Source organism: Zingiber officinale, chromosome 8B (genome assembly GCF_018446385.1).
Source record: "Zingiber officinale cultivar Zhangliang chromosome 8B, Zo_v1.1, whole genome shotgun sequence".
Taxonomy (NCBI): Eukaryota; Viridiplantae; Streptophyta; class Magnoliopsida; order Zingiberales; family Zingiberaceae; genus Zingiber; species Zingiber officinale.
Genome location: NC_056001.1, coordinates 15,312,838 through 15,337,703, shown reverse-complemented (window position 1 = coordinate 15,337,703; position 24,866 = coordinate 15,312,838). Strand labels below are relative to the sequence as shown.

The 24,866-nt window shown below is 37.9% G+C and overlaps 3 protein-coding genes across 4 annotated transcripts; 1 reads left to right on the top strand and 2 right to left on the bottom strand.

The window, feature by feature from the left end:
- Nucleotides 1-7,448: 7,448 nt before the first annotated feature.
- LOC122014523 (zinc finger CCCH domain-containing protein 53-like) lies at nucleotides 7,449-10,381 on the top strand. 2 transcript variants are annotated; one of them, XM_042570758.1, is made up of 7 exons: nucleotides 7,449-8,698; nucleotides 8,776-8,958; nucleotides 9,045-9,230; nucleotides 9,306-9,358; nucleotides 9,439-9,693; nucleotides 9,781-9,853; nucleotides 9,939-10,381. In XM_042570758.1, the coding sequence occupies exons 1-7, from the start codon at nucleotides 7,965-7,967 to the stop codon at nucleotides 10,003-10,005; spliced, it is 1,551 nt and encodes a 516-aa protein (XP_042426692.1). In that variant the 5' UTR covers nucleotides 7,449-7,964; the 3' UTR covers nucleotides 10,006-10,381. The 2 variants fall into 2 exon arrangements, with proteins under 2 accessions (XP_042426692.1, XP_042426691.1); XM_042570757.1 differs by having other exon boundaries at nucleotides 7,450-8,698; nucleotides 9,436-9,693.
- Nucleotides 10,382-11,938: 1,557 nt separating this feature from the next.
- LOC122014525 (probable calcium-binding protein CML27) lies at nucleotides 11,939-14,354 on the bottom strand. Its single transcript, XM_042570759.1, has 2 exons — nucleotides 13,597-14,354; nucleotides 11,939-11,978 (listed from the first exon to the last, which is right to left on the bottom strand). The coding sequence occupies exon 1, from the start codon at nucleotides 14,185-14,187 to the stop codon at nucleotides 13,612-13,614; it is 576 nt and encodes a 191-aa protein (XP_042426693.1). The 5' UTR covers nucleotides 14,188-14,354; the 3' UTR covers nucleotides 11,939-11,978; nucleotides 13,597-13,611.
- Nucleotides 14,355-15,475: 1,121 nt separating this feature from the next.
- LOC122015469 (RING finger and transmembrane domain-containing protein 2-like) lies at nucleotides 15,476-19,843 on the bottom strand. The gene is made up of 8 exons (XM_042572374.1): nucleotides 18,939-19,843; nucleotides 18,184-18,260; nucleotides 17,914-18,082; nucleotides 17,722-17,810; nucleotides 16,908-17,072; nucleotides 16,639-16,716; nucleotides 16,015-16,118; nucleotides 15,476-15,868 (listed from the first exon to the last, which is right to left on the bottom strand). Exons 1-8 carry the CDS (start codon nucleotides 19,558-19,560, stop codon nucleotides 15,763-15,765), a joined length of 1,410 nt encoding a protein of 469 aa, XP_042428308.1. The 5' UTR covers nucleotides 19,561-19,843; the 3' UTR covers nucleotides 15,476-15,762.
- Between the last annotated feature and the right edge of the window lie 5,023 nt (nucleotides 19,844-24,866).

Here is a 24,866-nt window from a genome sequence, read left to right as displayed (position 1 = left end):
ATCGCTTGTAAGTTGTTGATTCAAGAAGCTGCTCGAAGTCCCCTTATAAAGGGCATCCAAGGCGCCTTGAAAGCCATCCAAGGCGCCTCCACCGCTCCGATTCCATCGTGCAGATAAGCGCTGACCATTCTGCGCTTATCACAGTTGAAGGCGCCTCCATCACCACTCAAGGCGCCTTCAACAGGTCCAAGGCGCCTCCATCACCACTCAAGGCGCCTTGAACACTGTTTCGCAGCCAGCTCTTCCTTTGTACCCGAGGCGCCTCCAAGCTCCATGGAGGCGCCTCGGACACTGTTCATCCGAGTTGTAACTTGCTCCTTTGTTCCTGCAAAATGTGTTAGTCCCAAAACACATACCCTGCAAAATAAAGTTAGCACAGTACACATAAAATAAAGTATAGACAGTCTCCGGACTGTCCGAGTCTAACTTCGGGTTTCCAACCGGAAACCCTAGGTCGACCCGACGCCTACTGTTCCCTCTACGGGGAACGCGTCCTCACCTACTCCCCTCAGGAGAGATTACCTGATGCCAGTCCGGTCCTCCAGACCGACTGGACTTTCCGCATAGGGTTACCACCCCCTAGGACCTAGGGTTTTCTCCACCTAGGGTTACCGCCCCCTAGGACCTAAGGTTGCCGCCCCTTAGGGTTTTCCTCCACCTAGGGTTACCGCCCCCTAGGACCTAAGGTTGCCGCCCCTTAGGATTTTCCTCCACCTAGGGTTACCGCCCCCTAGGACCTAAGGTTGCCGCCCCTTAGGATTTTCTTCCACCTAGGGTTACCGCCCCCTAGGACCTAAGGTTACCCCCCCTTAGGATTTTCCTTCACCTAGGGTTACCACCCCCTAGGACCTAAGGTTACCCCCCCTTAGGATTTTCCCCTGCCTAACCGCAGTTAGGACTTTCCTGAAACCTTATTTAACCATGTTAGATAACAAGGAATCTTAACTTTGAATCCCTTTGCCATTAACAAAACTGAGGTTCGATCGTCGGATGCTTACTGCACCAACAATCTCCCCCTTTTTGATTATGGCAACCAAAATTCAAAGTTAAGTAAAAATGCAATAAAGATAAGCATAAATAAGCACAGGCATAAAGCATATGCACATTCACAAAGAAAATTTCTTTTTAATTTTCTTTGAATTTTAATTTTAATTTTAATTTTAATTTTCTTTGAATTTCTTCCTACTCTCCCCCTTTGCCATATATCAAAAATACCTAAGAGAGTGAAAAAAATCTAGGCCTTAGCTTAACTTTCAAATTTTTTTTTTTTTTTTTATCTTATCTTTCAAAGAAAAAATTGATATGGTGAAGCATACTTTAAACACTTAGTTTTTCTTGTAAGATAATTTTCAATCTTATTATTTTTTTTTCTTGAAAAAAATATTTAGCTAAATTTGAAAGTACTTAGCTACGTTTTCAGCTTAAAAACGATTGCGTTGAGAAAATATCTTGCCAAGTAGCTAGGTTTAGAAAATAATTTAACTCAGTTTAGTTAGAGAAAACTTAATTAAGTACTTAGCTTTGAAAACATTTAGCTTATAGAGGAGTTATAATTTAAAGGTCAGATCATAAATAATTTTAAAGCTAAGTTAAAACTAGCTTGAATTTTCGAGGATTTGCCAAAAATAGTTTTTACTTTTGAGATCAAGTCAAAATTTTTAAAGAAAAACTAATTTTAAAACCGACTCAAAATCACTCCCCCTTAATCAATGCCTTAATGAGTTTTTTGAGTTAAGGAGTTCAAGCATGAGAGGTTTAAAAAAAAAAAATTTATTTTCCTAATTTTCCATCTCAGTCATTCTAGATTAACAAGCATGTTTAGCATATGACTGAGTGTGAGATGGAGTTTACTTTAATTTACAACTTTGAAAATATAAGTTAGAATTCCAAATAAGTGACCATTATTTTGAAGATTTTAAAAAATTAATTGAGTTTAGAATTTCAAAGAATTTAATAATTTCTGAAAAGGATTTAAAATATTTTTCAACTAAATTTTAAAAAGATTTTTAAATAATTTTGAAATTGATTTTGAAAATATTTTTCAAATGATTTTGAAAAGATTTTTAAATAATTTTGAAATTGATTTTGAAAATATTTTTCAAATGATTTTGAAAAGATTTTTAAATAATTTTTAAATAATTTTGAAATTGATTTTTAAAATATTTTTCAAATGATTTTGAAAAGATTTTTAAATAATTTTTAAATTTATTTTGAAAATATTTTTCAAATGATTTTGAAATTGATTTTTAAAATATTTTTCAAATGATTTTGAAAAGATTTTTAAATAATTTTTAAATTTATTTTGAAATTGATTTTGAAAATATTTTTCAAATAAATTTTAAATGAATTTTAAATGGTTTTTTAAATAAATTTGAAATTGATTTTTAAAATATTTTTCAAATGATTTTGAAAAGATTTTTAAATGATTTTTAAATAATTTTAAAATTTATTTTTAAAATATTTTTCAACTGATTTTGAAAAGAATTTTAAATAATTTTTAAATGATTTTGAAATTGATTTTTAAAATATTTTTCAAATGATTTTGAAAAGATTTTTAAATGATTTTGAAATTGATTTTGTAAATATTTTTCAAATGATTTTGAAAAGATTTTTTTAAATGATTTTGAAATTGATTTTTAAAATATTTTTCAAATGATTTTGAAAAGATTTTTAAATAATTTTTAAATTTATTTTGAAAATATTTTTCAAATGATTTTTAAATGAATTTTAAATGGTTTTTTAAATAAATTTGAAATTATTTTTAAAGGAATTTTGACATTAAGTTGAATTTGAATTAATTATCAGTTTGATTTTAATTTCTTAGTCATCTCACCCGATCTAAATTTTCAATCAGGGAATCCTATAATTTTAGTGAGATGAATTGAGGTTCAATTTTAAGGGTTTGGTTTAACTTTGTGTTAGATTCAGGTTTAGCTTTGGGTTCAACAAGTAAGCATTCTTTGGATAAACTTCTGGGCTATGGTGAGTCACAAGGAACTCATTAAAGTAACCATGCCTTCGAAGTTTTCCAAATAGTCCTACCCATTGAACTTAATACTAAAACTTGGTCTAACTAGTTAGGATCCATTTAAGGGTAGCTTCGGTCAGTTCCACTTGGCCAAATGCACCAGGTCGAAGTCATATCTTTCTAGACATGCGATGCCCAAGCTTCCCTAACGTACTATCATCCAAAAACTTCACCAGTACTGTTAGTAAAGTTAAACCTAGCCCATTTTATCTAACCTTGATTTCCCTGCCGGGTAGTCTACTCTTGTGTACCCTTAAGGGGTGGATTAATTTCGGAGGTGCCAGCTATTCTGGAGCCTCCTCCTATGTTATTGATTTACGTTTTATTAAGTTAAGTAAATAAAAGGTACTTGATTATAACTTGGTTTGTATTGTTTAAGTTTTACTTTAGATTTATAACCCAAGTCTAGATTTCGTGATTTGACTAAATTATTAACAATCTTCTCTAATTTATCAATTTTATCTTTTAAAATATTATTTTGTATTTCTATTTTTCTAAGAGTTAATTTCTTATTTTTATTTGAATTAATTTTGTTCATTACATTATTAGCATGCATATCTAATTTTGAAGAGAAATCTATACTAGAGCAAGCAGGATTAGTTAAGCTAGTGCGATCATGTGTTGCAAAAACTGGATTTTCATATAATGTAAATGTACTAACCTTGATTTCTCCCTCTGGATTTTTGGGTCTTCTTTCTGGGCATTGTCTTTTGCAGTGACCCATTAGTTTGCATTTGGAGCATTTGATGTATTTCTTCCCTCTCCTGATCATTTTCTCCTTCTCCGATTGTGTCGGTCGAGTCTTACGAGTGGGGCAGTCGTTTCTATAGTGCCCTCTCTCCCTACACTTAAAACAGATTATGAGAGATTTACAATTTGAATTTACAATTTTACCTTTTAGATCCGCGATAGGATCCTCCCCCTTGACTGTTGCCATTTCAAATTCTGACTCAGATTCAGATATCTCGTCTTTGGCCATCAGTGCTATGATATCGGTTTGCTCTGATTTTTCTGAGTCTGGTTCGGAGGTTGACTCTGAGGATTCAATTTCAAATTCGGACTCAGGTTCTATTCGATCTTCTAACTCTGAAGGGATCTCATAAAGCTTGATCACTTTCTCCCAAAGCTCCTTAGCATTGTTGAACTTTCCAACTCGATCAAGATCTGAATTTGTTAGTCCGCATAGGAGAATGTAAGTTGCTTTTGCATTTGCCTCGAATGTCCTTATTGTTTGTGCATCCCACTTGTCACAGGTGATGGGTACACCTTCTTTAGTGGGAAGAGTGAATCCAATATGGACTATGGTCCATATTTCTGCTTGGGTCTTTAATTGATGCTCCACCTGGTCTTTCCAGTATCTGAGGTTCTCGTTAGACAGCAGTGGTAGGCATGTTGAGTTGTACCCATCTTCGTAGGCCATTAGAAGGAATCTCGCAAAATAAACACAATAAAATTTGTTCCAAGACTTGGTCTTGGATTAGTAGTGCGGGAACGAAATAAAGATAGTAATTCAGAAATTTCAAAAAAATAATAAAATATTATTAAAATATTATAAAAAAATATTAAAAAAATATTACCACAAATTTTTGAAAATGCAATATTTCGCTAATTCCAACCAATGGTGAAAAGATGAAAATTAATTTTTCAAAAGCAGTTTTGGAGGGAAAAAACGAAAGGCGTAAGGTTATATTTTTAGCATAAAAAGACGACAAAGCCACGAAAGAATGCTTGAATGGTGGTTGCACCAGTTCAAAGCGACCCCGCTCTGATACCAATTGTTGGATCGAGACGCGCTAGAGGGGGGGTGAATAGCGCTCGCGGCTATTTTGATCGTATCGGAATCCTATCGGAGTTAAATACGCAGCGGAATAAAAGAAATAATCACACAGAGACAGGTCGATTTTACTTCGTTCGGAGCCTTGATCGACTCCTACTCGAAGGCCCGCGATCCTTGATCGCTTCCGGTGGGCAACAACTATAAACTCGATAATAATTACAATTTGAAGTACAATAAATGACAACAATTATTTATACCGACGATAATATCGTAATCTGAAAATTAGGAGCTCCGGGTCGTCGGTGTCTCGTAGCAGCACTTCGGAATCGTCTCGTGAGCAGCTTGTAGTAGAAAGATCGCTTGTAAGTTGTTGATTCAAGAAGCTGCTCGAAGTCCCCTTATAAAGGGCATCCAAGGCGCCTTGAAAGCCATCCAAGGCGCCTCCACCGCTCCGATTCCATCGTGCAGATAAGCGCTGACCATTCTGCGCTTATCACGATTGAAGGCGCCTCCACCATCAACAGGTCCAAGGCGCCTCCATCACCACTCAAGGCGCCTTGAACACTGTTTCGCAGCCAGCTCTTCCTTTGTACCCGAGGCGCCTCCAAGCTCCATGGAGGCGCCTCGGACACTGTTCATCCGAGTTGTAACTTGCTCCTTTGTTCCTGCAAAATGTGTTAGTCCCAAAACACATACCCTGCAAAACAAAGTTAGCACAGTACACATAAAATAAAGTATAGACAGTCTCCGGACTGTCCGAGTCTAACTTCGGGTTTCCAACCGGAAACCCTAGGTCGACCCGACGCCTACTGTTCCCTACGCGTCCTCACCTACTCCCCTCGGGAGAGATTACGATGCGGTCCGGTCCTCCAGACCGACTGGACTTTCCGCCTAGGGTTACCACCCCTAGGACCTAGGGTTCCCGCCCCCTAGGGTTTTCTCCACCTAGGGTTACCGCCCCCTAGGACCTAAGGTTGCCGCCCCTTAGGGTTTTCCTCCACCTAGGGTTACCGCCCCCTAGGACCTAAGGTTGCCGCCCCTTAGGATTTTCCTCCACCTAGGGTTACCGCGCCCTAGGACCTAAGGTTGCCGCCCCTTAGGATTTTCTTCCACCTAGGGTTACCGCCCCCTAGGACCTAAGGTTGTCGCCCCTTAGGATTTTCTTCCACCTAGGGTTACCGCCCCCTAGGACCTAAGGTTACCCCCCCTTAGGATTTTCCTTCACCTAGGGTTACCACTCCCTAGGACCTAAGGTTACCCCCCCTTAGGATTTTCCCCTGCCTAACCGCAGTTAGGACTTTCCTGAAACCTTATTTAACCATGTTAGATAACAAGGAATCTTAACTTTGAATCCCTTTGCCATTAACAAAACTGAGGTTCGATCGTCGGATGCTTACTGCACCAACATAAAAATCTAAAAATGAATATAATTTCTCTTAAATTCAGCACTTTAAATTAGAATCGAGTATATTTTTTATCAAATTAAGTACGATTTTTTTTCCACTGATCATTTAAAGAGAATCTAATATATTTTCTATTAAATTGAACACCAATTAAAAAAAAATCTAGTATGTTTTCTATCCAATTGAGGTAGAAAAAGAGTAATACTCAAGTCGATAAAAAATATATTGAATTTTAATTTAACGTGCTGAATTTAAGAGAAATTATACTTATTTTTAGACTTTTAAAATAAAAAAAATATAAGGGGAATTAGGTGAATTAATATTTATTATATTTTATTAGGAAGTGAAAATAAAATATGTAAAATTTTAATTATAATTGGGAAGTGCATGTAAATTTTCGTGCAAAATTCTCTTATCAGTTTTATCCCTTAATTATAAAATATATTAGAAATTCACTTCAGATTATTATCTTTAAAAATAAATTAATAGTGCTGAAATACAAAAATAATATCTCAGATTACGAATAATACTAATGTCGTATATTACTGAATTAAATTAATTTTAATAATAAAAGGGCAATTTTGACATGTTATTAAAAGCTTAGCTGTTTGTTGACGTCTATAAAGTCATGGAGTGATTTTTCAAAAAGTTATAAAAACATAAGGGCGTTTTTAAAACTTTCCCTAAAGGAAATGAGTGTGCAAAGTCCAAACTCTTCAACTTCTCCAAACTCGAGACTTTGTCTTTCTCGGTTGCAACTTACACGCAGGCCCACGCATAGAGTCATTGAAGTGGGCTCGTTGATTATTTTTGGTAGGGGATTTGGTGGGTGCATGACATCACCCTCCTTCAATCTAATTTTATTTATTTATTATCTATGCTTATCAATTGATGAGTGTGACAGATATTAATTTTGAACGGATGCATACTCTTTAACTAAAATTTTTCTTATCTTCTAATTATTTTAGTGATGAGTTATAAGTTAATCTTGCAATTATGGACTATGAGAAGCACCTTAAATGAAGTGACCTCTTTCAGATAAATTAATCACTACAATAGTTTTATTTGTTTATTTTATAAAGTTTATTTATTTAATTTTTATTTGGACAACGTTATTGGTCTTAAAATTTAATAAAACTAAAAATTCATAAAATATATATTTTATTCTTTATAAATTTTAATATGAAAATAAAAAGATTATAGTAAATTATAGATAATTAAGCTCCCCATGAGTTCCCCTGTGCGTCATGTCATTAAACCGCGAGTAGATCACCATCCTCATGCATGCATTAATAATCCATGCAGCTCCACTGTCATCTTCTAAATTGCAAGTCAAATTTGTTGGTTGAATCCCATCAGAGATGTACCACATGAAGCTCCATGGCATCAACTACTAGAAGCGGACAGTAACAAAAGCAAAAGAGGAGAGGGGAGAGAGTGGAGAGGTCTCAGGTCTGACCATGGCGATGCCACTTGGATCTGTCTCCGGGAAAAAGTAATAAAGGCCTTTAGCGCTTTACCTTGGTTTTCTGGCAACGAGCTAGCCGCAGCTAAGCTATGGAAGCACGCGACGTCGGCGTTGCAGTCGGCGCAACAAGAGGACGAAGAAGTTGTGAATGAGAGATGATAAGAGAAAGAGGGTTAAAAAGAGGGCTCTTTGATGCTCTGTCGCTTTCTTCTGGTGGTTTCAGGGCGGCTTTAACAGCGGAAGTGGAGAAAAGAAGCTGCTTGCGTTCATTTGCTTACCGCCGCCGCCATGGATGGCTTCGAGGCGACGAGGGTAGTGATGTCGAGGATCCAAGCCCTGGACTCGGAGAACGCCCATAGAATCATGCGGCTGCTCTTGATGCAGGAGCACGGCCAGCAGGGGATGATTCACCTCGCCTTCGCCCCTGACGCGCTGTTCCAGTCGGTGGTGGTGAGAGCAGGCGTGGAGCTCGGCGTCGCCACTGGAACAACTTCCGCCGCAGCTTCGCCGGTGCTCCTCGGCCAGAACTCCTGGGCTCCACCGCCCTCCGTCTTATCCCGCTCCAACAGCGGCACCGCCCGCGATGGGTTGAGCGATGAGCAATGGAGCTCCGACGAGCTCGTTAGCCCTAATAATCTCGGTCTCTCACCCTTCTATGGCGGCGTCGGATCCGATCTAATGGATGAATTATTCCTCGGTGACTACGGCGCGGCCGCCCGCAAATCGGACCCTAATGGCGGCGAACCGTTCCACCTCGGCATCGAGCACCGGGGCCCGAGCGGGAACGGCATGAAGTGGGGGACCAACGGCCACCACCACGACCGGAGCAGCTCCGGCGACGGGTTCGCCTGGAAGCCGTGCGTCTACTTCGCTAGAGGCTATTGCAAGAACGGCAACGCCTGTCGGTTCCTTCACGGGCTCCCGGAGGACGGAGCCAGCGCCTTGAAGCTCATGGCATCGGCGTTCCCCTTCTCGCCAACTGGTTCGGTGCCGCCATCGCCTTCGTCGTTCTCGAGCCAAAGGTGTCACCCTTCCTGCAACAAAATGCTTGCTATCTTCTCCATCTAATACAAAATTAAGAATCGGTAATTATTAACAGAGCAACAACTGCTGAGGCCGTCGCGGCGATGATGCTGGCGGGGGAGGAATCTCATAACTTCATGGGTAGAACAAGAACTGAAAGAGGCAATTTGATGACGACTAATCCTGGCTCGAGACAGATTTACTTGACGTTCCCAGCCGACAGCACATTCACTGAACAGGATGTCTCCAATTACTTCAGGTTGCAGGGCGATCCTATGCATCTCAATTAATTACTTCTTGTGAATATAAATGCAATCTTTGATCATTCTTTGCCTGGTTTTGTAGCAATTACGGGCCGGTGCAAGACGTGAGGATCCCTTTCCAGCAGAAGAGAATGTTTGGTTTCGTGACCTTCGTCTACTCGGAGACCGTAAAGCTGATCTTCTCCATGGGGAATCCTCATAACGTCTGCGATTCTCGGGTTCTCGTCAAGCCTTACAAGGAGAAGATCAAGAACCCTGATAAATTCAGGCACGCCTTCATTGTTAGCCCTTTTTCAATCTTATAATCGTGTTGATGAATTGTTCTTGACGCCTCTGATTTCAGAAAGCAGCAGCAGCAGCAGCAAGTTCAAACCTTTGATCACCTTCAACAACTTGGTTTGATCTTGCAACCAGTTTCTCTGATTCCTTTGTTTGTTCTAAGTTTATTCAAATTATTTGCTGATGGTAAACAGCAGTACCGATGTTGTCCGATAGTGGCAGTTACAACCACGAGCTGCTTCTGAGAAGAAAGCTACAAGAGCAGCAACAAGCAGTGGAGCTACAGCGATCCATCGAGCTGCAATGGCGACGATTTTCGGGTCTCCAGCTTGACTTAAGCGACAGAAGCTTGTCCTCAGCTTCAGCTTCCATCAACTCTCCCTTTGTCGCTGTTACTAGACCGATCAGTAGTATGGATAGCAGTAGCAGTGGGACTAACTCACCAAGAGAAGGTCCATTCTGTTTGTTACTATAGTTATTTTAGATTCCTCTTCTGAACACCACATCTTAGCTCGGAAGATTCTTCGTTTCTTATGCAGATAAGAGCCCTCGTGTCGCAGAACCAGAAGAGAAGACAAACAATTTCGATAAAGATGATGGTTTGCTAGAAAGGTTTCTGTCGAGTTCTGGATTTCCTTCTCTTCTCCTTAAGTAAGAAACAACAATTGCTAAAGCTTCCTCTTGTGTCTCCCTGCAGCATTGACCATGGCTTGCCTGATAGCCCATTCGCCTCACCGATCGTTCATGCTGGATTCACTCTCTAACGACGAAGATGGTTCACTCCCCGTTGACATTGTGAATACTAGCCATCTCATTCCCTCTGCATTACTGCTTATTACTTCTTCGCTCGATAAGCCCTCGTTTAGGTGAAACCACTAGTAACCTGAGCTTTGCATGGTTCAAATCGACATAGATTCTTGCTCTGGTCAAGCAGCTACTGGAATGTGAAGCTCAAAATAGACGCTGAAGTCTCCGTTAGCTTGTTGTGATCCTTTTTTATTATTATTATTATTATTACTCACCTGTGCTTGATCAGATTGTATTGGCACATAGTAAAGCAGAAAAGGATAGTGGAACGTAACAAAAGTAAAGTTGGAAAAGCTATTTTCCAATGATTATGTTTCTCCCTTTTTCTCTTTTCCTTTTGCCGTGTAATTGATGCCCTGAAACCTTAAAGGACATGATTGATAATAGCACAGAATTCTGCGAGGAACTGATACATTAGTTCCAAAAGAGAGGTGAAGGACCACAATGGAGATGACTTCGACTGTTTCTTTTATGCTTCTGCCTTTGTTTTGTTCACTAATCCAGCACTGTAGCCGACTTCAAGATAGACAGAAACGATTCACAAAAAATTTAGTAACCATGAATTATTAAAATCTGTGATTGAGTTTGACGGTTTACTTGCCGAGTATTTTTGGATCAAATTACATGGGCGGTGGTGGTCCTACAATTCTGTAGCCATTTGGTGGTGTGATGGGGCTTGTCACAACAAGATAAGATAGAAGAGTTGGCAGAGAAAGACAGCGTATGGCCATAGCAAGTGGTGACTCCAAAGGCAGCAATGGGACCAGCATTGGATGTGATCTCTTCAGACAACTTGTGAACTTGCAAAATTTGAGCTGTCTGCAATAAAAATGGCAACTTGTTTTTGATCTCTTAAAAGCTCGATAGCAATAAAAATGGCTCTTTTGCACCAATTAAATACAGAATCCTACAAACATATATAAATCGTACTCTGTTATAGATATTATAACAAAACTTCCATCAAATATTTAGAGAAATATTTAAAGATAGAACTGTGTCTCTGTTCAAAAATAGTCATGCACAACTAATTAATCTTGCTAAGAACCAAGTTAGGGTGATTAACAATAACCACAGTGGGTCATAGCGGAACACATGGGCAAAGGTACTAACAGATTGACATTGCTAGCCTAAGTTGAGGCACAAGAAATTGATATTTGTTCAATTTGCATCATTTCAAAGCTTACAAAAACCATTTTTCACATAGGTTAGCATCTAGTGGTACTGGTCTTTGTTTACTCTAGTTTGATAGTTTTCACATAGGTTAGCATCTGATGCTAACATGTTAGTTTTTATGAAAGCTATGGTTGAAGAAATCAGAATGCCTGAAATAAGATTTATCAGTTCTAAGCTTCTAATTGTATACTAATGGAATAATAATCTAATGAAGGCCCAGTAGTTCTATGCATAAAAAATGCCATGAATTCATAACTAATCGGTTTGAGTTGGAATACATCAAAAACTCGAATGCTTTTATAAAGAAATAAATTTGGGGTGTATCCAGTCGTATGCATGTGAAACACAATACATTACTGTACTTAAAATTTTGAGTTGAGCAATCTTTGCACTTATATCAAAATCAATATCACTTACATATTGAAGAAGTAGCAAATATTTCTCTGTCACAATCTGTTCCCTCCATTTATCCAAATTAACAATATTCAATCCACACATCCATGCGCATGAGTTCACGTCAGATTCTTGAAGAGCTCCGGAAGAAGAAAGTGAGCATGACCAAAAACTGGCGTGTATTTGGTACTCATTTTAGCATCAGAGGTCTATGAACAGATATACGAAATTTCTCAGACAGTAACAGTGTTGATAGGCAAGTATTTTGAAGGCACTCCAGGTTAAGTTCTTCAATATTTATCACGTGAACAGTTGTCTTTCTGTAAGAATTTTTGTGATACCAGGCCTTCATTTGCGTCAAACCCTGCACCGAGAGACAAGAAACGAGGAATCATAAGGCTGCAATGATGTTTACGAAGTCAATAGTTCGGCTATGATATAGAGGAGTAAATCCAATTCCCAAATTGGGATGAAAACGAACACTCTGGTTAATTCAAAACCCAAATTCAACAAAGCACGCAGGGTGCCCACAAAATCGGGCCCAAATCCAAGTGAGAAAGCCGCAATGTAAATCAAATAACGGTCTCACCGAAAGACTGGCAAGCAATGTTAGCAGTTCCATGGTGAAAGCAATAGAATCCCTACGGTTTCGCCGATCCGGAAAGATGAAATGTGCGGCTTACCGGAGGGGAAGCCATTGAGGAGGCCAAGAAGGAAGGAGAGGGGTGCTAGAAGGTAAAAGACGACGAAGACGAGTACGGGCACGGCGGAGGAGCGTCACCGCCGCTTCGACGACGTAGGAGTCGAGATCACCACGAAACCCTTCATTGCCCCAGCCACCGACGCTGACGCTTCCCTTCTTATTCTTCTTCTTCTTCTTCCCGTAATATTCCAGTTCTCTTCCCTCGACTCTGCTACTGCCACTCCATTCTTCTCGACGAAGCTCGCTGCATCGTAATGCGCTTCGATTTGGTGGTGAACAAAAGTTAAAGGAAAAAAATAAAGAAGAAGAAGGAAAGGAGTCTGAAGAAGAGCGGAGAGGGCTCGATCGAAGCATTATTTATTTATTTATTCCCCTTTTTTTTCCCTTTTTCAAGTTAAATTATTTTTGTTATTTCAAATAAATTTCTACTTCATCTTCATACGTACCATCTTTTTATTAAAGGATGTATTTTGAAAATCAAAGTAAACACTAGGTAAGGTTTAAATTGGAAAAAAAAACTGAATCAAATATCCAATTTTATTTGAGCTTAATTAATTTTAAAAATTGCATTATTCTCTTTGGATAATGAAATAAATGTACATCGAAATTTATTTTACATAACTGAAAATTTATAGGATTTATATAGAAATATAAAAATATGATCATTTTATGACGCCTTGCCAAACTTTCATGCTTTGTAGCATGAAATTTTGAGTCGCAAGTGAATTGTGCTCCATAAATATATGACAAAAACATAACTCTAAAATTTGAAATACAAATGAAAGATTGCCTTGTTATGAGAACACTGCGGTCTGTAACCTGCAGTTTGCAGTTGATTTATCTTCTTTTTTATCCTTTATTTTCTACCAATAATTATTCTATTTGTCATGAAATTTATTCCCTGACAATTACTTCAGAGTAAATAAGATAGAAGAAGAAAAAATCAAGGTAGTGTATTTCTTTAACAAAATGTTATAGTGTTTTTTTTTTATGAAACAAATATCAAAAGGCAAGTGCTTTATTATAGATGCTCAGGGACCAACTATCATGCTTTCGAGCTTGTTAAAAAAAAAATCAACTGATCAGTTGATCTAATACGCACAATTATACAATTTTAATCAGTACACCATCTTCGTAGATTTAGGAGCATTCAAATTCCAAACCAAAAGTTGTCTTACTTGTATATTTGATTATTTAAATATTCTCGAATAACTAATAATAACAATAATTGAAAAGGACAATTTTTGGTGAATAATTAACAGGAATTAATTTTACAAACCTAAAATTGCGAAGATCAGGCGCCCCACACGGCGATGCCCTCCATCATGTGCTTGAACTCGCAGAAATCCACCCGGCCGTCGGCGTTGCTGTCGACGGAGCCGATCATCTCCCGCACCCGCTCGATGTTGCGCCCCTCCGGAAGCCCCAGCTTGGCCAGCACCGACTGCAGCTCTGCCGCCGAGATGAACCCGTCGCCGTCCTCGTCAAACACCCGGAACGCCTCCCTCATCTCCTCCTCCACCGCCGCTAGATCCGACGGCTCGGTGGCGGATCCGCCCAAGAGGGCGTCGCCGAGCGCGCGGTGGAGGGTCTCGAAGTCCTCGAAGGCGAGACCGGCGCGATCGGACGGGATGTAGGCGGAGAAGGTGGATCGGAGCTCGCCTGGATCAGCTCCGAGGCCGAGGCGGTCGAGGGCGAAGGCGAGCTCCTCGATAGTGATCTCCCCGTCGCCGTCGTGGTCGAAAAGGTCGAAGATGCGTCGGAGGCGGAGGGTATTGAGGCTCTGGGTTCTGAGGCGGAAGGACGGCGACGGACGAACGAGTTCCGCTGCCAGAAGCGGCTGTTGGGCGGCCTCACCCACTTCGCCCATGGCAGTTTACAAAGCCGTTGACGGCCACGAGAACAACGATGGACGAAGAGGGACGGCAAAGAATGGCTCAATGATTATAAAAGAGGATCAAAATCTGAAAGGAAAGATTTTTTTTTAGTGGAATTCTCATTTAACCACTAATATTTATATATTTCTTTTTGAAGAAAAAATGGGATTGAAATCTTAAGATCGTTAAACTACCTCAAAAGTCATAAAATGAGTACTCTCAAATCATTAACACCATTAAATTTCTTTATAGAATAATAATTTAATAAATATAATAAAATTAGTAAGACTTTTCTTGAATTTATTTTCAGTCACCATCTCTTACAAAATTATTTCTACAAGATTCATATACTTTTCAAAGTGGAGCGTATGAAGTGGGAACACGTTGAATATGGGAAGGCAACCTTTGGTCTACCTACCTGCCACCGCTAAACAAGAAAGAAATCAAACAACTATCTAAGGGTCCTTAGGTAGGTCTGTAAATAAATCAAATCGTTTATACGTCATTCAAAATTCGATTTGATAAAAGATCATTTGAATTCATTTAATTAGACTTATTAAGATAAATAAATTAAGCTCAAGCTTCATAATATTTGACTCGTTAGCTCGTGAACATGTTCGTTAAACTCATGAATCAATTTTTAAATAAAAAAATAATAATTTTAATATTAAATTTATAAATTTTACACTCTACTTACGAAAAATATAGACAAATATATTAAATTTATTTATTAGAATAAAATTATAAATTTTAATAAGAATATTATATATATTTTTAAAATATATATATATTTTTAAAATATATAATTTAATTTTTAATGAATATTTAAATTTATAATTTATATTTATTAATCTCGTTTAGACTCGATAAAAGCTCGTGAGCCATGAATATATTCATTAAATAAAGCTCGAACTCGGCTCGATTATAAACGAATTAAACTCAAATATCCAAGAGTTCGACTTGACCTGACTCGATTACCCCTCTACCTTTAGGCTCATGTGCAATATATTTTATCTAGGATAGAAAAATGGTTCTCTTTCACACGGAAGCCCTACCAAAAAAACGTCCTTTCTCCATTGGCTAATAAGGGGTTTTTCCCTTTGATAATTTTTTGTTAGACCTAATACTAAAAGATTATAAAAAGCAAACATTTATGTGCTACAGTCATACCTTAAATTAGAATTGAAGATCAATTTACTCTGAGCGAATAAAATAAAGAGGCTTTTTAGATCTTCCCAAAAAGATAAATTGGAAGATGGCTAACTTCTGACAAGTCATAAGTCAAAGAAATATATACTGTGAACATTTTACTGACAGTAATGTAAGAACATATATTTCTGTTCGTGTAGATGCCCTCAGGTTTCTCTCACTTTGATAGTTATAGAATTTTCGTGTAATTGATACACATGCAAATCGGTTCGGTTACAAATTGCTGTCGACATGAACTGTTTGTCACTGACAGGTGCAGCATTTTTCACGAAGCTTGGGTGTGATTCATGAGCGTAAGTTGTTAATTTCTGAGGAGAACAGGGAATTCCAGTGTATCCGCAGATTTTGACAATGCTTAATTAGAACAACTGAAAGAATAAGCTGGTAGAGCCATCACTGAATGATCGGAGGTCTGACGGTTTCACCAGCGCTCTGCACAATGGGCAAGTCCGTTCTCGCTCGAACCTGAAAAGAACAAATGCCGACAATATTTGATAGGCAGCTCATAGCAGCACTGTGGCATGAAAGTATATGGATGCTTGAAGATGAAAATAGTGCATTCGAAAAGATAGCATCTCGCAGAAAGGAAAAAGATTGATGAAAGAATTTACCATTCGGAGACGCAGTCCTCGCAGAAAATATGTTTACAGCTAAGAAGAATAGGAGCAAGCATTTTCTCTTGACAAATGGCACAGAGATCACCGGCAGCAGTTACCTGCATTGATTTGGTATGCAGTGGATTAAAGAGTTCTTTTTTCCTCTTTTTTTCTTCTTTATACTAAAAATATTGGAGCAAGAACTAGTACCATATCTACATGCAGGAAAGCATACATAGTAGAAAGAAATTTAGACTAATCTAATGTTTTGTAATGAGCACCATTGACTTTTAGAAGAACGTTTAATTTCCAAATTCATTATCAACAATATGCACAAAAAGGGTACTCGATGACGTTAGTATCTGTAGGTCGCACTAACCATTTATATTATTACTTTGTCCACTTATCCTCCAGTGGAGCGGAATTTGCCAATCCTTAAGAGAGAATGGCATATCAAACTAGAATAAATAAATAAACAGAGCAAAACGCAACAAACGAGAATAGTTTGTGAAGAACAAAGACAGGCCTTAGCCATCTTTGATATCCTTTTAATGAAGGATGATGTAGATGATGAAACAACAATGATGCAAGTCAATCAATTGTAAGACTTTCTAAGTGGCGAATATATAGAGATTTTACCTGTTCAGTGGTTGCATATGACCCATAATGTACTTCTTTCCTCGATAGTGCCCTTAATACAGTCAAAAACGATTGAACCTGGGATCGAAGACTGAAAGTGTAAGGAACATTGCTCACAGTAGAAAAAATAAATTTATTATAGCATGCTAGAAAGTTTAGGTGGCTAGGACAGAAAATCAATAGTAGCAGTAGAGGGCAACTTCATCCAGTTAGAACATCCAATAATAAGAACAAATAACTGCTAACTCAGAAAGAGTAGAAGAACATACTTTTTCAATAACTGATGTCAGCTTGAAAGTAAGGTATAGCCCTGTAGTTATAGACGAAAAGAGGCTGCCATACTCCTTGTTCAGGAAGAACCTGTACCAAACAGGAGTTGGCAACAGAGCACGATACAAAAGAAGAAAGTATTCCACAACTGTCAACATTTGCCCCTGAGGAAAAGAAAAATGACAGGCTGTATGAACTTGAAGCTCACTACACTTTCTGCATTTACCAATCAAACAAACGGTTTCTAAAATCATTATGCAAACACAAACTTATTACAAAATCAAAATCCGCAAACAACTCCTATCACGCATCTTTATACCGCACTATGCATGGAAAGACAGCTAGTCAATTTTACACCTTGCAGCTGATTCTGTTGATTGCAATAGGTTCACAAAATAGATTAAGCCAGCGACGAGACTGGATAACTAGAGAAAGAACTGAGAATATTTTTTCTACCTATTCTGGTCTTACTTCTCTACCCAGCATGTCTAAATGATCCCACTAAAGCCAATGAAACATCCTCAATTCTGAATGACAAAATTATCAAGCCTAGATTGCGAAAGATGATCATCACAACATCATTGAACAGCTTAGGGAAAAAATGACAACATAATACTTTACCCCATTTCAAATGTTATGCACCATAAGATACATTCTGCTATGCAAAACAAAATACTCCCTTTCAGTTTTGAACTAGAAAAATCTGACTTTATCAATTGCTCTAGTAGTACACTATTAAGTGCTTAAGACACTCTGGGTGAATGAAAAGATAAAACTACCAAGGAGATTGAAATGCAAGAGAAGATGGCTAACCTGCTTGCGGTAATTGTGTCCTCTACCATTTTTGTAGTAGATCAACAAAATACACTTAACAACCATTGCTGCTTGGCGTACCATTGTATCTGAAACCATACCCATATCAGAAGCTATGTATTGGATATTCTAGATGAAAACAAAATAAGATATGTTTATGATGTGGAAAAGCGTTCCAATGTAAATAGGTACCGTTGACCATGATGATAAATAAGGCATGCCAAAATGGCAGTATTTCCTTTGGGGGAAGCATGACTAGTGGGTAAAGAAGGTTGTCATTATTGTACCACCAGTACACTCCAAATATATGAATAACAAACACTAGTGTGATTCCAACAAGCATAGAGAGTTTTCTATCATTCTGCAGAGCTCAAAACAAGAGAAGATAATCAGAAATACAGCGTACATGAGAAAAAATATCAACTGTTATAAAGAGTATCTTAAGGTTGACAAATAGTGAACCTTTAAGGCAGTTTGCTTCCTCAAAATATCATTCGACTTAAACATCACCGCAGCAATCCAAATTGTGACAAAGAAACCTGATATATTCCATATTGAAGAAACATATCACACACTTAAAAAAAAAATAAAAATAGAGAGAATGAGAAAATCTTTCATAGTAAGCTTCTAGTCAAATGGCATATTGTGCTGGATTTATTTTGGGGTGAGTGAATAATCAATGGACTCAGATAAGTATCCAGATTAGCAAAAGGCCCAGCCCTAACTAAATAACAGTGGAAAATTGAAACAACTACACCAAGAAAAGCTATCAAATAAAACTAAAATAGCCTAAATGTGAATCTGCCAATCTGCTTTAGATCAAAATCTGAGTACTCAAAAAACTACTAGAGTGAATATATAATTCTTTACTTGGTTAAAAAAATGTCTAACTAATTATTTGCGATTAGTTCTATGGCTCTTATCCCAATTTTAACTCTATGTAAAGCTGCATTGCAAGTGATACCCAGGTCACTTAATTCTGTAGTTCATAAATTCAGATAAGAGCTAAAGTATTTTATCAGCATATGCACTAAACACACAGAATCCAATATCAATATTGTAATAAACCATATCTACATGTTTCTTCTTCATACTTATACATCACATTTAATGAAAATGAGGGATTAGATTATATAACAGTGATTACAGATATAAACAACTTTCACTTCATATTGCTAGACATATGGTTCAAAAGAATAGATTTTGCTTGTTTGTACCTTGCAAATGCTGTCTTATAAAGACTACCAAAAGCAACAAAGAGAACGGGAGAATCTGTTCTATCCATCTGGCCACCTGTTGTATATCGTATCTCTGGTGCAATGCGTCTCTATTATTACCTCCACTGGCGTTAGACTCACCGTCCGAGCTTCCACTATCAACAGGTGAGGCAGATGCAGGCGCAGAGGAAGATGGCAAAGGCACTTCCCGTACCACATTATTGCCCTCGCCATCTCCTCCCTGCGGCTGCCTCCCAATGGGACCTCTAACCAATCCGCTCGAAATCCCAACATCAATGGAGCTTCCTTCTCTCTCTGACCCCGTTCTCAGACCCTCCGGGTCTCCGGCCCCAACAATCCGTATCGAAACCTCCCCGCCGTCGACCCCGGAAACATCGATCCGACGGTGGCCATGACCTCGAGACCGGCCTCCGATTAATTCGTCGCTCCCCGCACGACTTCCTCTCGTCCGAAAGACCCCAAAGAGCTCCAGAGCAGCCGAGAGCCGCGCCTGGATGAAACGGGACGGCGAAAAGTGCACCCTGTACCTCCTCGACGACCCACCGGAGGCTTCTGTCGACTGGCTTCGGTGGTGATCGGAGCTTCCTCCGGAGCTTTCCATCACCAGAAGCCGAAATTGAATCAGAATCAGGAAAATCAAACGCAGAAACAGCGACGAGGAACGGCGAAAGAGGGGAGCGCCGGCCAAACGATTGAACGAAGAAATCAAGAAATCGGACGCAGGCGGAAGAATTGATGGAGAACCCTAGCGCATGGATCGAATTCGAAAGGGGCACAAGGATGGAGACCTTTTACAGTAGGACCAGCAAGAAACGTAGAAGATAAAGACGAAGGGAAAGGCATATATTTGGGTATCGCGTTCTGACTCCGGAGTCGCCGTTGTAATTTCCTTTCAAGGTTTTAACAATAAGACTGTATTAAATATTTTTTATAAAAATGGAAATATTTCAAATAAATAAATAAATACAAAACATAAATAAATTTTAAGTGGCTTGTCGTATTATTATAATAATCGAATATTAAACTCCGTGTGATTGCTATTTTTGTCCTTTTTTAAATTTTTTTAACATTATTTAGCATTAATGAAGGCTCAAATGCCGGGACGGTGGGGCATTAGATTAGTAGACGATTTGCAGAATAAATGCCGGTTACTTGTGTTCGAAGCTTCAGCAAATTATTACATTATCATACTCTGTTAGGCGAAATACTGACCATTCATAAGTACAATTAATTTGCCTGGTATCTAATGAAGGCTAATGTCATCGTTATTATCTTTGCTCCAATAAGTATAATTAATTTATTAAAAAAACATATCATTAAACAATAAGATATATATATATATATATATATAATTGATATGTCAGGCGATTCTTCGTGCGTGACCGTGAGCGACGCGCATACGTGACAGTGCTAGCTCGATTTTTTTATAAAAAAAAATATTTTTTTTATTCTATCTCCCCTTCCGTCTTCTATTCAAATTGGCGACAAGAGAAATTTTCCAAATTCTAAATTTCCCTTGCCGCTCTCGCCTCTTCCTTCGTCGCCATCTTCCGTCGCAGTGCACTCCTGCCGAGCAAGCAAAAGCAAAGGCACTGCAAGCTAATTGGACAACTTACAATCACTTGCTTGTTCTCAAGCTGGCTGGAAGCTCAAGAAATTGCCACCGAACACATAGCTGACGTTAGTTTGCTTACCACCCCTCTCCATTCTTGATCGTAAGCTTTTCTCCACTCCACTGGCTGGTTTTCAGCTCTATACAATGATATATCCTACAACGTACAAGCCCTAGTTACTTTCTTACCCGTTTTTTCTTATATGTTTTGTAGGGAACTTGCCAAACATCAATTCCACCATTTCATAACCAATGGTAATTCGTCTCATTTTATTTTATAATTCCATTCATCCGTGATCCTAATATATATTAGAAGGATTTATGCAACGCCTGCAACCACTTTCCACATATGTTGTCTACTTGCCTTTATTGGACGTATAGATGCTACAATGTTGTAGCAGTTACTTGAAATGTTAGCTGTTACAGCTAACGTTGTAGGAGCTACTTGGAATGTTAATTGCTACTAGCAACTACTTCGACAGCTAGCTACTACAACATTATAGCAGCTACTTGGAATGTTAACTATTACAATGATTTAGCAGCTACTTGGAATGTTAGTTGCTACAACGATATAACAGCTATTTTGACAGCTAGCTGCTACAACTTTATAGTAGCTACTTCAATAGGCAACTGCCACAACGGTGTAGCAACTATTGGAATGTTAACTGCTACAATGGTGTAACAACAACTTCGATGGCTAGCTGTTACAACATTGTAGCAGCTACTTCGATGGCTAGTTGCTACAACGTTGTAGCGGCTCCTTGAAAAGTTAATTACTATAACGATGTAACAGCTACTTTGACAGCTAGCTGCTATAATGTTATAGCAGCTATTTCGACAGATAACTGGTACAATGTTGTCACAGTTATTTCGATGACTAATTGCTACAACGTTGTAGCAACTACTTGGAAGGTTTACTGCTTCAACGTTGTAGCATTATTTCAACAACTAGCAACTACAACGTTGTAGCATATACTTCGATGGCTAGCTGCTACAACGTTGTAGCAGCTACTTCGACGGAATCTAATTACTATTCTATTTTATTATAAACTGTGCTAACATTCTATTTTGTAGGATATATAATTTACATTACCTCGGACTAACGTTTTCTTGCAGGAAACAGATTGCTGGAAAATAAGGATCCGGGCGCCCGGAAGGGATCCCGTCGCCCGGAGGCAATTTTTATCCACAACGTCGCTTCGCCATGTGGAGATCACTGACTGGCTCGGCTACGTCATATTCAGGGCATCCCGAAACCTCCTATATAAGGAGGGTGAAGGCTGAAGCAAAGAAACAACTCAACAATTCACGATCTACGCTTTTGTGCTCCTGCGACGCTGCGAAGACTCTCTGACAAGTTTTGTTTGTTTGTCTTATTCTCTTATTGTTGGTGTCTTTTCGTTTACTAAATAATTCCTGTACTACATTTTGTAAAAACCTTTCGAATTATTAGTGATTGCCCAATGAAAGCAATCTACGAGTGCGGGCCTTCGAGTAGGAGTCGACAAAGACTCCGAACCAAGTAAAACGACCTTGTTAGCATTGTGTTTTTGTTTTTTCGCTGCCTACTCTATACGCAGAAAGTTTTAAATCGCTATTCACCCCCTCTAGCGAAAACTCATCGATCCAACATAACCTTGGTTATGGAGAATAAAACATAACCAAATGTTATTTGGTTCAACCTAAGTAATGCAACAAAAACTTGTTTGTTTGAAGATTTTAATGAATAACGTAGTTTAATATTTTACTATATTACTCTTAGTTACAAAATCAATATTTTCTTTTCTTTTTTTTTTATTTTAAAATTTTTTTTATAGTTTTTTTTTACATTTTTTATTTTTATTTTTTTACGTTTTCTATTTTTATTTTTTTTATGTTTTTAAATTTTTTATGGTTTTCCTATTTTTTTTATTTTTTATATATTTTTTTACATTTTTTTCTTTTTTTTAATGTTTTTCCCATTTTTTATTTTTAATTTTTTTTTTACATTTTTCTATTTTTTTACATTTTTTATTTTTCTAAAGTTTTTTATTTTATTTATTTTTTTCTTTATAATTTTTTTATGACATTTTTCTCTCATTCGAGGGTATTTTTGGTAAAAAAAAATTCGTTAACCCCGGAATCAAGAAAAACCTCAGTTTTTCGAGGTTTTCTGATTTCGGATTGCATGTCCCTTTTGCTGATGTGTCGGGCATGGAACATTGCTCGAGAATCATTGATTACCTAAACCAAACAGGGTTTTCGTTGATAACCTTGGATGGATAACCAAGGTTATCATGGATAACTCCTAACCAAACACACCCTGAGGATTTAGAATCTGCTACCTTAGAAGAGTTATTTTCAACTTTTGAAATCCATGAAACAAGATGTGTAGATTCAAAGAAGGAGTTGAAGCACAACATTGCCTTTAAGGCAAAAAATGGACGAACAAGATTCATAATCCTCTCTCGATGATGACGAAACGACAATGAAGGTAAGGCGATCTAAAAAATTGCTTAAATACGGAAAGTCTAAGGTAGAAAACGAAGAAGAATCAGATGCTACCACTGTGATGAAGAAGAACATGTAAAAGACAATTGCCCTTAATTGAAGAACAAAGATAGGGGCAAGAACAAGAAGTCTGTCCAATCTAACAAGTACAAGACCCTAAAGACTACGTGGGACGAAACATCGTCCGAATCAGAGATTGAGGCTTTCTCCGGACTTGCGTTAATGGGAAGACATCAAGAAAACGAACACGAAGCAAGCTCATCTGAAATGAGCATCGAGAACATCGATGAAGGGGGAGCTACATCGGATGAAAGTAGCAATTCAGAGAGAGCTACGGATGATGGGATCGATAAGGTAAGTCATGTACGATCTTGACCTCCCGATAAATTATTCAAGTTTGTTAAATTATTATCAAGGATTGTTGTAAGTTAGTAAAAGAAAACCAAGAGTTAAATTAATTCTAACCAAATCTTGTCTATTAAAAGAATTTGACAAAATAAAATTAGAAAATGATAATTTACAAACAAAAATAGCATATTTGAAAAATCGTGCATATTCGTTTAATTAAAACAATAAAAGATATAATAATTTGAACTGGTATATTAACCACCACAAGGGACAAATTAAGAAATTTTCAAAGAAATACATACCCAAAAGATTTTTAATTAATCCGGTAGGTTAGAATCTATATTGGGTTCCAAAATTTTATCTAAATTAAAATTTAATTGAACTTAGGACTTTCAGAGAGAGTAGATTAAATATTTAATTTCCTTAAGAGGCTTTGTCTAAAAAGTAGTTGTTGCTCCAATAACCAAGAAGGCCTAATATCTCACCATAGCCTGGAAGTCAATTAATAAAATAAAATATTTAATTGACTAACTAATAAAGTATTTAATTATAATTAATGTTTTAAATAGTTACTCAAATATTTTTTTTACTTTGAAATTTTTTTGCAAAATTTAAAGTTTCTAAAATTACTTTAACTTTTTATAAGTGATATCAAAATTATTTTCAATGTTTTCAAAAACTTGATATGTTTTTCAAAATATTGGAAAATGAGAGTTTTTTTTTTAACTAAAAAGTTTCTTATTTTTGAAAAATTATCTTTAGATTTTTTTGAGTTACCCCATTTTTTATGTGATCAAAGGGGGAAAAGGGAAGATTAAGTCTAGGGAGAGGTAGCTTAACTTTTTTCAATTTTTACACTTTATTGTAAAATTTATTTCTTTTACTTTTTGTTGGTTTACCCTAACTTGGGTTGCTCACATCAAAAAGGGGGAGATTGTTGGTACTCCAAGGTAATTTTGATGTGATCAAACAACTTAAGTTAGGTCTTGTTTTGTTTAACCATGGGTCTAAGTGTGCAAGAACTTAGGAGCACAGGAAGTCGAACGAAAGACGCAGCTAGCGAGAAGGACGGCACGAGAGAGAGTCGACGGCCTCGGTGCGTTTGAGGGATGAGGTGCTGCGGAAGAGTACACCGGCTAGCGAGAAGGGAGTGCGCGGTGTTTCCGTGAGACGAGAAGCAGCAGCGGAAGATTGCTCGAGGAGCAAAAGACGCAGTTGTCCGAGGGACGAAAAGTTGTGGAAGAGTACGCTAACAGATGAGAAAGAAGCAAGCAGTGATTCCGAAGGACGAGAAGCCAGAGTGGAAGTTTGTTCGAGAAGACTGGAAGTTGGGTTTGGGTGAGCCCTATTCCGGATTACCGAAATCACCCAAACGAGCGGAGCCGGAGCAGAAGACTCGGACCGAAGCAAGCGGAGTCGAAGCTGGAGGTCCAAAGAGAAATGTTGACTTTCAACCT

Excerpts from the sequence above, each read along its gene's own strand:
- LOC122014523 (XM_042570757.1), top strand. The coding sequence starts at position 7,965 with ATGGATGGCTTCGAGGCGACGAGGGTAGTGATGTCGAGGATCCAAGCC. Across the intron at positions 9,694-9,780 it reads GACTAACTCACCAAGAGAAG|ATAAGAGCCCTCGTGTCGCA; the intron begins GTCCATTCTGTT and ends TTTCTTATGCAG. Across the intron at positions 9,854-9,938 it reads GATGATGGTTTGCTAGAAAG|CATTGACCATGGCTTGCCTG; the intron begins GTTTCTGTCGAG and ends GTCTCCCTGCAG.
- LOC122014525 (XM_042570759.1), bottom strand. The coding sequence starts at position 14,187 with ATGGGCGAAGTGGGTGAGGCCGCCCAACAGCCGCTTCTGGCAGCGGAA.
- LOC122015469 (XM_042572374.1), bottom strand. The coding sequence starts at position 19,560 with ATGGAAAGCTCCGGAGGAAGCTCCGATCACCACCGAAGCCAGTCGACA. Across the intron at positions 18,261-18,938 it reads TATAAGACAGCATTTGCAAG|GTTTCTTTGTCACAATTTGG; the intron begins GTACAAACAAGC and ends GGAATATATCAG. Across the intron at positions 17,073-17,721 it reads GACACAATTACCGCAAGCAG|GGGCAAATGTTGACAGTTGT; the intron begins GTTAGCCATCTT and ends TCTTTTCCTCAG.